The sequence below is a fragment of the Littorina saxatilis genome, linkage group LG8 (genome assembly GCF_037325665.1).
Source record: "Littorina saxatilis isolate snail1 linkage group LG8, US_GU_Lsax_2.0, whole genome shotgun sequence".
Classification (NCBI taxonomy): Eukaryota; Metazoa; Mollusca; class Gastropoda; order Littorinimorpha; family Littorinidae; genus Littorina; species Littorina saxatilis.
The window spans coordinates 4177224-4189723 of record NC_090252.1 but is presented as its reverse complement, the minus strand read 5'-3'; the positions used below and the strand labels follow the sequence as shown (position 1 = coordinate 4189723).

General features: G+C 42.6%; 1 protein-coding gene across 1 annotated transcript in view; it reads right to left on the bottom strand.

The window, feature by feature from the left end:
- Positions 1 to 12500, bottom strand: part of LOC138972558 (uncharacterized) — a 16900-nt gene that overhangs the window by 3241 nt on the left and 1159 nt on the right. The window contains exons 2-4 of the mRNA XM_070345208.1: positions 9715 to 9839; positions 5422 to 5581; positions 3313 to 3624 (exon numbers count right to left, since the gene is read on the bottom strand). Coding sequence (XP_070201309.1) covers positions 3313 to 3624; positions 5422 to 5581; positions 9715 to 9795 — 553 coding nt within the window. The 5' untranslated portion in view covers positions 9796 to 9839. The remainder of the gene's footprint in view (positions 1 to 3312; positions 3625 to 5421; positions 5582 to 9714; positions 9840 to 12500) is intronic.

Here is a 12500-nt window from a genome sequence, read left to right as displayed (position 1 = left end):
AACAATGAGACAGCGAGTAGACTGTGTTAAAATCAAACAACCATGAGACAGCGAGTAGACTGTGTTAAAATCAAACAACCATGAGACAGCGAGTAGACTGTGTTAAAATCAAACAACAACGAGACAGCGAGTAGACTGTGTTCTTCTTCTTCTTCTTGGCGTACGCAGAGGTTACACAATCAGTCCAGCACTGGTGATAAATGTTGTCGTTTTCTCCAACTCCTGTCGACTGCCGTATAGTTTGGTCTGCAAGGGAGTTGGTGACGGCCACACTTCTTTTCGTTCCTCATCGAGTAAGGGACATCGCTGTAAGATGTGTTCCGCTGTTTGGTCCTCTTGACCGCAGTCACAGGTTGGTGATGGCGCCAGCTTGAACTTTCGGTTCATGTGAGCATTGAGCCTGTTGTGGCCAGTACGCAGCCTGATGAGGTTGACTTGCTGCTCTCTGGACATTGTGTGGTAGTCATCTCTGTTTGTCCTTGGCCTCATCAATGCCTTGATGATTGTCTTCTGCTCACTAAAGCTGACACTGTTTTCAGGTTGGTCTTCCACGGCTCCTTCTTTTGCCAGCTCATCTGCCCTTTCATTTCCTGGTATCCCACAGTGTGCTGGTATCCACTGGAGGACAACTCTTCTGGTTTGTCTGACCATCTGTAATGCTTTGGCCAGCTGTGGGAGTTTGTCGTTCTCTATGACCTGAAGGACTGAAAGGGCGTCCGAGAGGAAGACAACTTGGTAGCAAGGGTCTGCGGAGTCCTGAACGAAGGAGGCGGCCTGCATGAGAGCTTCTGCTTCTGCTTTATAGTTTGTGCAGTGTTTGCCAGTGGCAACGCTGGATGTAGCTGTATGTCCCCCAGGGAACTGGATGAGAATGCCTGCACCTCCATTGAGCACGGCGTTAGTTGCTGATCCATCGGTGTATACATGGATCCACGCCTCTTTTGGGTACTGTTCGTCGATCAGGGCTAAGGTGAGTGCCTGTCGAGCTGTGTCATTCTGATCTTCTCCTGAGGTAACATGTGGAACACTGGTGCAGATCTGGATGCCTGGTTTCTCTGTTGCCTTGGGGGTTTCCTCTTCTTCTTGAGTCAGAGGTAGAGTGTTCTGTGGAAGGACTTCCCTGTACTGTCGAGAAAGTCTCTTGCTCTCGTGTACAAAACTGCTCCGTTTAAGCCGGTTCTTGGTGAGGTTGCTCAGTCTGTGCTTCATGGGGTGGTCGGGTAGGCACTTGAGCTTCTCGGCCTGTACCATAGTCTTGGCTTCTCTTCTCTGACAGAGGGGTTGGATGGTGGTAAGCTTCTCCATTTCCTTGATGGGCGTGGATTTCATTGCACCGGTGATGAGTCGGAGGGCCTGGTTTTGCACACGGTCAAGGGTCTGCAGGTTTGTCTTGGCTGAGGTTGACCACGCTGTGGAGCCGTACTCGAGGTGGGGTCTGATTGTTCCCTGGTATACTGTCTTCAGTATCTTCTCGTTCGCTCCCCAGGTGGTACCTGCCAGCTTCCTGTTAACAGTTAAATATGTATTACGTTATCATTAAGATTCATGCTTTGTTAGCACTAAGCAGTTGTTTTAATCAGTCTGGTTTTCTCTTGTTTTCATCTTATGAACATTCTAAATGTTAGACTAACTTATTGTCTTGTACAGAATAATAACTGTGTGAATGGTGCTATACTGAATGAAAGAGTGTGACATGAAGTTCTTGTACATCATTGCAAAGAGTGTGAATGACGTTTTAGTTTAGATGTCAAGCGCTTAGAGCAGGCCTTTTTAACGAAAGTTTTTGATTTAGCGCTATATAAATGTTCTTATTATTATTATTCCTGAGTATGGCTAGCTTGCGCCGGGCCTTCGTCTCTGCCTGTGCAATGTGTGGTTTCCAGGTCTGCCGTCTATCAAAGGTGACACCAAGGTACGTTGCTTCTTCATCCTCTCTCAGAGGAGTTCCACCAAGCCTAATTGTTCCGGCTTTCTGCTTTGGCGACAGTGTGAATAGGGTGGTGTAGGATTTCTGCTTGTTGATGGAGACGCACCAATCTTCTGCCCATGCGTTCAGCCTATCTGCCGCTTGCTGCATTCTGTAGGTGGCAGTACTTGCGTGCTCCTCCTTGCACCAGATCACAAGGTCGTCTGCGTAGAGAGCAGCTTTGATCCCCTTGGGCATCTCAGACACCAGATCGTCGATGAAGAGAAGGAAGAGTGTGGGGGAGAGGACTCCGCCCTGAGGGACGCCATGACGAAGGAGGAACTTCTTGCTTTTGGTCTGGTCGACGTTAACTCTTGCCCTGCGGTTATAGAGGTAAGAGCGAATCCACTGGTACATGTTGCTGGACACGCCTTTCCTCAGCAGTTTTACAAGGAGTCCATCTTTCCAGACCTTGTCAAAGGCCTTCTGAAGATCTATCCAGGTGACGAAGACCAGCTTCTGTTCCTGAAAGGCATCTTCAACTTCTTGCGCCAGGTAAGTGACCTGATCTTCAGTGCTGCGGAACTGTCGGAATCCAGCTTGTTCAGGGGCGAGGAGGTTCCTGGATTCCAGGTACCACCTGAGGCGCTCGTTCACAATTCTCTCCAGGGTCTTCACAACACAGCTGGTGAGGCTGATTGGGCGATAGCTGGTGGCCTTCTTTGGATCCTTCCCTTTTTTTAAGATGGGGATCATGATCGCTTCTCGCCAGAGCTGTGGTAGCGATCCTTCTTGCCAGCTGCTGTTGAAGACCTCGAGTAGCTTGTTCTCTGCTGCACTACCAAGGTGGGTTAGCATCTCGTTGGTGATGCCGTCTGGGCCAGGGGACTTCTTCGCCTTTGACTTTTTCAGAGCTGAGTGCAGCTCGTGGAGTGTGAGTGGTTGACTCATGGCGTCCACTGTCGACTGTCTGGCAGGTCTCTCTCTTTTCTCTCTTCTTGCTTCTCTCTGTTTCTCGGGGCTAACATGGAGGTTGCTCTCAGCTGCATAGCTTTCAGCAAATTGGTTGGCAGCATGCTTTCCAGTTAGCACCTTCCCGTTCGCTTCTAATGTGATCTTTCCTCTGCTGGTGTTCTCATCATTCAACTGCTTGGTGAGCCTCCAGAGCTTTCTGCCATCCTTCTCAAGGTTCAGAGAGCTTGTTTTCTCTTGCCAGCTTCCACGTCTTGCCTGTAGCTTCTTTTTGAGAAATTTGGCTTTGGCTTCCTGGAGGCGGATGTTGTTGTTTTGTGACGGGTTGACTTCTGCTTCCCTTCTGGCATCTGCCAGATCATAATCCAGTTCCTGCAATTCATTGCTCCAGTAGGGCTTATAGTCTCTCCTGGCACCCCTGGGAATGGACTCACGCGCTGCTCTGAGGATGCTCATGTTGAAGTCCTTCGCCACCATGTTGATGTCTCGACCCTCGACTCTGATGTCTTTGGTGAGTTCGCTGGTGCGGTGTCTAAAGAGGAACCAGTTCGCTCTTTTGTAGTTCCACCGTGGGAAGGAAGCTTCAGTGCAGGACTCCATGCCCAGGGTCAAAAAGACTGGCCGATGGTCACTTCCACCTAGCTGTTCTCCGACCTCTCTGCTGGTTAGCTGGTGCATGTCTTCCGTGCAGAAGGCTAGGCCAGGAGTTGATGTAGTGTGCCATCTTCTGGAGTAGAATGTGTAGACTGTGTTAAAATCAAACAACAATGAGACAGCGAGTAGACTGTGTTAAAATCAAACAACAATGAGACAGCGAGTAGACTGTTCAGCAAGATCTAAATAGAAAACAGTACAATGGAATACAATCCAACTTAGTTATTTGGTTGTGGGTAATAACAAAAAAATGTTCTTTCCTGAAAGACAATTTTTATTTTTGTAAGAAAGGTTTGTTGTTCGAACGTGAAAGCAGAAACACGGTACATTCAGTACTACGTTCTTCTGCTTCTTCTGCGCTGAAACTCCCACGTACACTCGTGGTTTTGCACGAGTGAAATTTTATGTGTATGACCGTTTTACCCCGCCATTTAGACAGCCATACGCCACTTTCGGAGGAAGCATGCTGAGTATTTTCGTGTTTCTATAACCCATCGAACTCTGACATGGATTACAGGATGTTTTTCGTGCGCACTTGGTCTTGTGCTTGCGTGTACACACGAAGGGGGATAAGCCACTAGCAGGTCTGCACATAAGTTGACCTGGGAGATTGGAAACATCTCCACACTTAACCCACCAGGCGGCCGCGGCCGGGATTCGAACCTACGACCTTCCGATTAAGAGGCCGACGTCTTACCACCCCGCCACAGCGCCCGTCATACGTCGTCTGAATTTGTCATTGGAAGCGGACGAACACTCACACAACAAAGAGCAGACAGACCACTTAACATTACGCCTGAGTTCAAGCTAGCTGCTGTTAAACGTAATGATTTTCAACTCAGCCTAGTGGACGGATATACACATGGTATTAAGATAAGGAACAGAGAATGCTCTCAGCTCTTCTTCTTCTTCTTCTTCTTCTTCTTCTTCTTCTTCTCCTTCTTCTTCTTCTGCGTTCGTGGGCTAAAACTCCCACGTACACGCGTGTTTTTGCACGAGTGGAATGTTACGTGTATGACCGTTTTTACCCCGCCATTTAGGCAGCCATACGCTGCTTTCGGAGGAACTCTTAGCTTAATTTACTTCTCTTGTGTTTTAACAAGCTTTTGTTAAGTGTAAGGGGTCCGCAGTTACCCTAATGAAGAGGACAACGAGGGGCTGTCATAGGACCAGCTAGGCAGATGACAGCTAGAGAAACAAAATGATAACCATTGTATACGTGACTAAGGCTGTCATAGGACCAGCTACGCAGATGACAGCTAGATAAACAACATGATAACCATTGTATACGTGACTAGGCTGTCATAGGACCAGCTACGCAGATGACAGCTAGAGTAACAACATGATAACCATTGCATACGTGACTAAGGCTGTCATAGGACCAGCTAGGCAGATGACAGATGGAGAAACAACATGATAATCATTGTATACGTGACTAAGGCTGTCATAGGACCAGCTAGGCAGATGACAGCTAGAGAAACAACATGATAATCATTGTATACGTGACTAAGGCTGTCATAGGACCAGCTAGGCAGATGACAGCTGGAGAAACAACATGATAATCATTGTATACGTGACTAAGGCTGTCATAGGACCAGCTAGGCAGATGACAGCTGGAGAAACAACATGATAATCATTGTATACGTGACTAAGGCTGTCATAGGACCAGCTAGGCAGATGACAGCTGGAGAAACAACATGATAATCATTGTATACGAGACTAAGGCTGTCATAGGACCAGCTAGGCAGATGACAGCTAGAGAAACAACATGATAATCATTGTATACGTGACTAAGGCTCTCATAGGACCGGCTATGGCAGATGACAGCTACTGGACGCCAAGTCAGTGGTGAATGATATCGGTCTAAAAACAGCTGAGCACACACTCACTGGGCAGGGGTCTATCCACGACCTTGAAGGCGTTCTTGATCGCGATGATGCTGAACCCCTTGAGCAACGCAGGTTTGTTCTTGATACTCTTACAGTCGACGTCCCAACTGTTGCCTTGGTTACCAACACCGCGCAGAGAAAACAGCCGTGCATCACGGGGCTGAAAGGAAATAGATATTCCTGTGTGATTTCCTGTTCGAAATTTAATCTACTCAGTCTACTCAGTATGTCTGCTCAAAGATTTGTCACTGACTTGCTGGTTTAACGAGTTCGCAAAGTAGACATTTGACTCAATTAAAAATATAATTTGTTTAAATGAAAATAAGTGTGTATACCATAATATAAGCTCAGATCAGACACGCTTTCAACTCACTATAGACTGCCTGCAGGTACCAAAGTACTCTTGATTATTAACAGAGTACCTCTTTTTCTAAAAACAATATTATGATTAGAACTGAAAAAACCCATGAACTTATCACTTTCCTACAAGTACCGGGATTACTGTATATTGCTATTCTGATAGATACGTTGAGGAATTCGGGGGTTGTGATTGGATAGTCTCACGCAGCCCCATTTGGCATTTCCACGTTAATTTCATATTTCTACGGAAGTCCTTCAATATTCTTTATATTTACGACAACAAAACTAGACGTGGTTCCGGTTCAACTCGGCCTTCGTTCTCATATAATCGAAAACAAGCAATTATATTTACCATTAATTGCAAACTCTAAAGATGACTATGAATTACCCTGATCCGCTTACTTTCCGACGAAACATGACATAGAGTACACTTAATTCCGTTGTACACATGACATAGAGTACACTTAATTCCGTTGTACACATGACATAGAGTACACTTAATTCCGTTGTACACAACAAAATCAGTCTCAGAAGGAAGCAAGTGTCGAGCACACTTGGGCGTGTTTACCTCACTCAAAAGGAGCTTTCGGTCTGTCAAAATAAACAAACAAAACCACAAAAAGATACACTGTTTCGCTCTTCCGCATTATTAGTTCGTTTAAGTTTTACTTACAGGCGAAAACCCTCAAACTGGACGTTGCGTTGAGCAGATATTCCGCTGTGTTGTCCGGCCGCCTGAGGGCAATACTTAGTGTTATGCGCAATAAACATGCGCAAAGAAAGTTTGTCTGCTCTTGTCAGAAACTAACCGCATCAAAGCGAAAACTTACACTATTTAAATTTAGTAATCCCATCTCCAGGTCAGAATAGCAATATAAATCGTCACGCTCATAAGATAATTGCCAATGTCATTTTTTGATGTTTTGTGAAAAACGCAAAAAAACTTCTTTGGTTTCTGAACAATCTGCTTATCTAATTTTAGTTATAAGTTGGAAACTGCCTATCTTGAGCTGTTACCACGGGATAAACGTGAGATAAAGAGCTGACAGCAACAGTTCAGAATAGCAATATAAATCGTCACGCTCATAAGATAATTGCCAATGTCATTTTTTGATGTTTTGTGAAAAACGCAAAAAAACTTCTTTGGTTTCTGAACAATCTGCTTATCTAATTTTAGTTATAAGTTGGAAACTGCCTATCTTGAGCTGTTACCACGGGATAAACGTGAGATAAAGAGCTGACAGCAACACTTTCAATCAGCAAAACTGCATAACAACCCACACACAGCTTTTGTATACCTTCACATTCTCAAAACAAGTCTTCCTGTATCATAAAGAAAAAGTGCCTAACTCAAGAAACGAGATCGGCAGTTTTGCTTACGTTATCGTCCTTCCAGTAGCTTTCCCTGTAGTTTCACTACAGAAATGCCTAACACTGAGATAGGTATTTTTCTAATGAGCGTGACGAAATGCTGTCGTAAATTCCGCGTCGCGATATTTTGACTCTAACAAAATATAATACGCAGCGTGAAAGACGCAAGACACACCTCTTCAAACAACATTTCGTCGCCGATTAGCTCTGTCCCAAACATTATTCTCTATGAGTACTTAACTGACCTGGTGTGTGTGTGTGTGTGTGTGTGTGTGTGTGTGTGTGTGTGTGTGTGTGTGTGTGTGTGTGTGTGTGTGTGTGTGTGTGTGCGTGTGTGTGCGTGTGTGTGTGCGTGTGTGCGTGTTTGTGCATGTGTGCTTGTTGTGATCATTTGTCTGTTGTATGTGTTTGTTTGCGTGGTTTTAGTTTTGACTGTGCACTGTGCTGCGCTGCAAAACAATTTGATTTTTTGGTATTCTTTTTTTTCTTTTCCCCCCATCTAAAGTCGGGGTCAAACCCGGGAACATGCCACTAATGGTTTTACTGTGAGGGCGTTAAACATTCCTTATCATCGACAAAACGACATTTCCGTAAGAAGTTACTGCTTTTGCGCCTATTTACCCAGACATTCAATTTTAGCCATGGCGAAGATTCGCAAGGACTTCCTCGTGCACACACATGAATGCAGGAACAGCACTGAAGGTCGTGTCATTTAACATGATAGTGCATGTGATTAGAAAGAGCTCAATTATATTTTTAAATAAATTTATATTTTTAACAGGTACGCCCGGACAGTAACGTAGAACTAGGAGTAACAAGTAATTGACATACATTGATGTGCCAAAGTTAGCTATAGTAGACCATAACAGAGGTTATACAGACCATAAGACAGGTTATACAGACCATAAGACAGGTTATACAAGTTCAACCTTCACATCTTGTTGTATTTGCTGCAGGGCCTCCGGACAACGACAAAATGAAATGGTCGCTTCTCATATACATTGAGCGAATAACGTGCCAACACTTGACGCACCCTGGTACTCTTTCTCTTCATACAATGTTCACCAATCACCAATCTCCTGTAAAGAGTGCGTCATGTGTGAGCACGCCACTGGATCAGATTTTTTGTATTGGTAGGAGGGGATCAAGATTTGTTTAATGCAAGATTTGAAGTAACGATTGTGAAAAGCCCCACGTTCGGCGAGAGATTTATTTCTCAGAGTCAACTTTGTGTGCTGACTCTCCTCGGTGTCCCAACACCCCCGTGTGTACACGCAAGCACAAGACCAAGTGCGCACGAAACAGATCCTGTAATCCATGTCAGAGTTCGGTGGGTTATAGAAACACGAAAATACCCAGCATGCTTCCTCCGAAAACGGCGTATGGCTGCCTAAATGGCGGGGTAAAAAACGGTCATACACGTAAAATTTCACTCGTGCAAAAAACACGAGTGTACGTGGGAGTTTCATCCCACAAACGCAGAAGATTTAAAGTAGCGATTGTGAAAAGGCATGGGCTTTTAATGACCCCCTTCATTCTACTGTAAAAGACTGAAATGTAAACAGTTTCCAAACACAAAGTCCACCATGCAAACTGAGAAAGGTAACAATTGTATCGGTCCTCAGCCAACGGAAACGCGAGCGACGAATCTGGGCCCTGTTTACAAGACCTGTTAAAAAAAAACCTTCCCCCAAACAGTTCCGCGCTATTTTAACAAAAGCAAAAGCAAGCGCAGCCTGTGCTGTAAAATTCTGGTAACATAAATATAATATTTCCATTGGCGAGAAATATTGGCTCTTGGCAATTAAATGTACAAGCGAGGAAAGATTAAAGTTGCTTCAATGGAAATTATTTCATAATATTTACCCCACAAACATTTTAATCCACAAGATGAAGTTGAAAGAAAATAATTTGTGTAGTCTTTGTAACGAAATAGATTATATTGAACACTCTTTTTGGAAATGTAGAAAAATGAAGTTATTTTGGGAGCATGTTATCAGATGTAATTTTGTTAATACGAAAGAAAATGTTATATTAATAGAACATGATGTATTGTTTGGTTATTTACCAGGAGTGCATACCCCCCCAACAAAAATTATAAATCATATTTTGTTGATAGCAAAAATGTGTATCAGTAAGTTTAGATATGGTAGGCCTATTGATTTAAATTTAATGTTTAATTGCGAATTAGGGTTGAGACGTTTGAGTATTTTGTTAATGAAAATGTGTAAGTATATGAGTATGTATGTGTGTGTGTGTGTGGATACATGATTATGTTGATGTACATTTTGACACCGCAGACACAACAGCATTGATTAATACATTCTTGTCCATTTATGTATTGTAAGAATTCGCGCCAAAAGTAAATGTTAAATTTGCTGTGCCACAGATTAATGTACAGTTAAACATACAGATACCAAGTGTGTTATATAATGTTATTGTTTATCGATTAAAAAGGCACGTTTGAGCGTCTTCCCAAAAGTAAAAAAAAAAAATAAATAAAAGTTGTATCGGTCCCCCATTGCCAAATAGGCTGAAGGGACGTTAACATGCAGCACCAACCTCGTCATCAGCTGTATGTTCTGGGAAAGCCCCGTTGAAGAATGTGGCGATCAGTAAGACGAGAAGAATCCTGGATGCCATGGTCAGCTTGCTCTGTTTATGATGTCGTGGGCACAAGGGTCGTGCTGCAAAGTTGTGTACAAAATATTACCATGTTACGCGAGCAATATCTTTATTTTGTGATAGAATTGTTACAAGGGTGGTTCTTTAAGTTATGTGTAAAGTATAAGCATGTTACTCCAGCAATATCTTTATTTTGTGATAGAATTGTTACAAGGGTGGCTCTACAAAGTTGTGTACAAAGTATAACCATGTTACGTAAGCAATATCTTTATTTTGTGATAGAGTTGGTACAAGGGTGGTTCTACAAAGTTGTGTACAAAGAAATAACCATGTTACGCGAGCAATGCCTACGCCACGCTCACAAGATAATTGTCTATGTAATGTTTTTTTTTAGAGTTTTGACAAAAACGCAAAACACTTCTTTGGTTTCTGAACAATCTGCCTATTTCAATTTAGTTATAAGTTGCAAACTGCCTATCTCGAGCGGTTGACAGCAGTATACGCGTGAGATTAAGAGCTGACAGCAACATTCAAAATTAGCACAACTGCACAACAACCCCGAAACAGCTTTTGCATACCTTCACATTCTCCAAACACGTCTTAATGTATCCAAACACGTCTTAATGTATCCAAACATTAATGTATCCAAACACGTCTTAATGTATCCAAACACGTCTTAATGTATCCAAACACGTCTTAATGTATCCAAACACGTCTTAATGTATCCAAACACGTCTTAATGTATCCAAACACGTCTTAATGTATCCAAACACGTCTTAATGTATCGAAATGGGAAAGTGCCTAACTCAGAAACGAGAACGGGAGTTTTGCTTACGTAACCTTGGCAATAATGATAATAATAATACGAGAATTTATAACGCGCACATATCTCACCACAAGGCGACTCAATGGTTTCGTCGGTAAATATGTGTACAATTGGTAACTCTACTACGCGATAGAACAAAGCGAGACTAGTTTTAAGCACGGTTATTGCCATGGAAACTCAGAAAGGAAACAAACTTTCATCGGTCCCGGATAGCCAGACACGTTGTAGAAACACATACAAACAAAAACAACCATCCCATGAATGTGAAGAATGTGACAAATCTTTTTTAAACCGTTTTGTTTTTCTGTTTCATTATCAAAAATTAGCATGGACAATTTAAAGAATTTGGCAAGTTTTTTAACACCAATCTTCCTGTTAAGTACATTAATCAAAAATTAAAATGCAAAATTCAGACAAGAGAACTTTCCAGAAATATGATGACTTTGACACATTTTTTTAAACCGTTTTTTTTCTGCTTCATTATCAAAAATTAGCATGGACAATTTAAAGAATTTGGCAAGTTTTTTAACACCAATCTTCCTGTTAAGTACATTAATCAAAAATTAAAATGCAAAATTCAGACAAGAGAACTTTCCAGAAATATGATGACTTTGACACATTTTTTTAAACCGTTTTTTTTCTGCTTCATTATCAAAAATTAGCATGGAAAACTTGAAGAAATTGGCAAGTTTACTAACACCAATCTTCCTGTTAAGTACATTAATCAAAAATTAAAATGCAAATTTCAGACAAGGGAACTTTTACAGAAATATGCTTACTTTTACAAATGTATTAAAACCCTTTTTTGGTTTGGTAAACTCACAAAAATCTGCATGCAAAATTCAGAAATTGACAAATGTACAATACATTTTTCCTGTTTATTAAATGTATCAAAACCTGGTATGAAACATTCAGAAAATTAGGACATTAATTCCTAGAATTTTGCAGTATTTATTTTTTAATGGCAATAAATTAAATCACCAAAAGAATAGATGCTTTCACCAAAAGAATTGCTTAGTTAGCAAAAGATATTCCAACAAAAAATCAGATGTTTCCACCCACAAAATAGATGCTTCTAGCAAAAAACCGATTGATTCTGAAAAAAAGAAATGAGACTTGCAAAAGAATTCTCAACAAAAAAGCGAATTATTTCAACAACAAAATAGCTACTGTCAGCAAAAAATATAAAGTTTAGTGTACTTTCAGAGACAAAATAGTGTCACTCCATATCATAATGATAATGATAAAATCAGGGTACAGAGCAGTCAAGATCAGTGTGTTCACTGCCTGATAAGCGCTGGTCTCGACAGCTTTGGGCGCCCGCGCTTTCGCTTCTGGCCGATTGGGATGGTCTTGGCCTGGGCAGGGGGGTTGGTCACCTCCAGACGAATCTCCATGCTCATGGAATGATGACACGCGTAGCAGGGCCGGACCCAGGGGGGGGGTTCCAGGGGTTCCGGAACCCCACCTCTGGAAAAAGCATGTACCTTGCTTTGAGTGGTGTTTTTTTTTTTACTAGCTTTAGCACCAAAACAATGCTGCTCTTAACCCTCAAAACAAGGCCCAGAATGCACCAGATTGCACAGATTTTAACCGTTTTTCAAAAAATTTCCGGGGGAGCATGCCCCCGGACCCCCCTAGTTCGCGCGCCTGCTTTGCAGGCGCGCACTTGTGGCTTCGCCACTTCGCTGATTTGCCCCCCCCAAAAAGGAGGAACCCCCCTTACAACTCATTTGGTCCGGCCCTGCGTAGCACTTGAGGAACTCCGGACAGTTGCAGAAAAACTGATTGTTTTCGTCGATCGTCATCTTCTACACCGACCTCCGACATGTGGCATACTTCTCGAAGTCAGCCCAGGACGATGATTCAACCTTTTTTTCGGTCTCTCGGATGACAG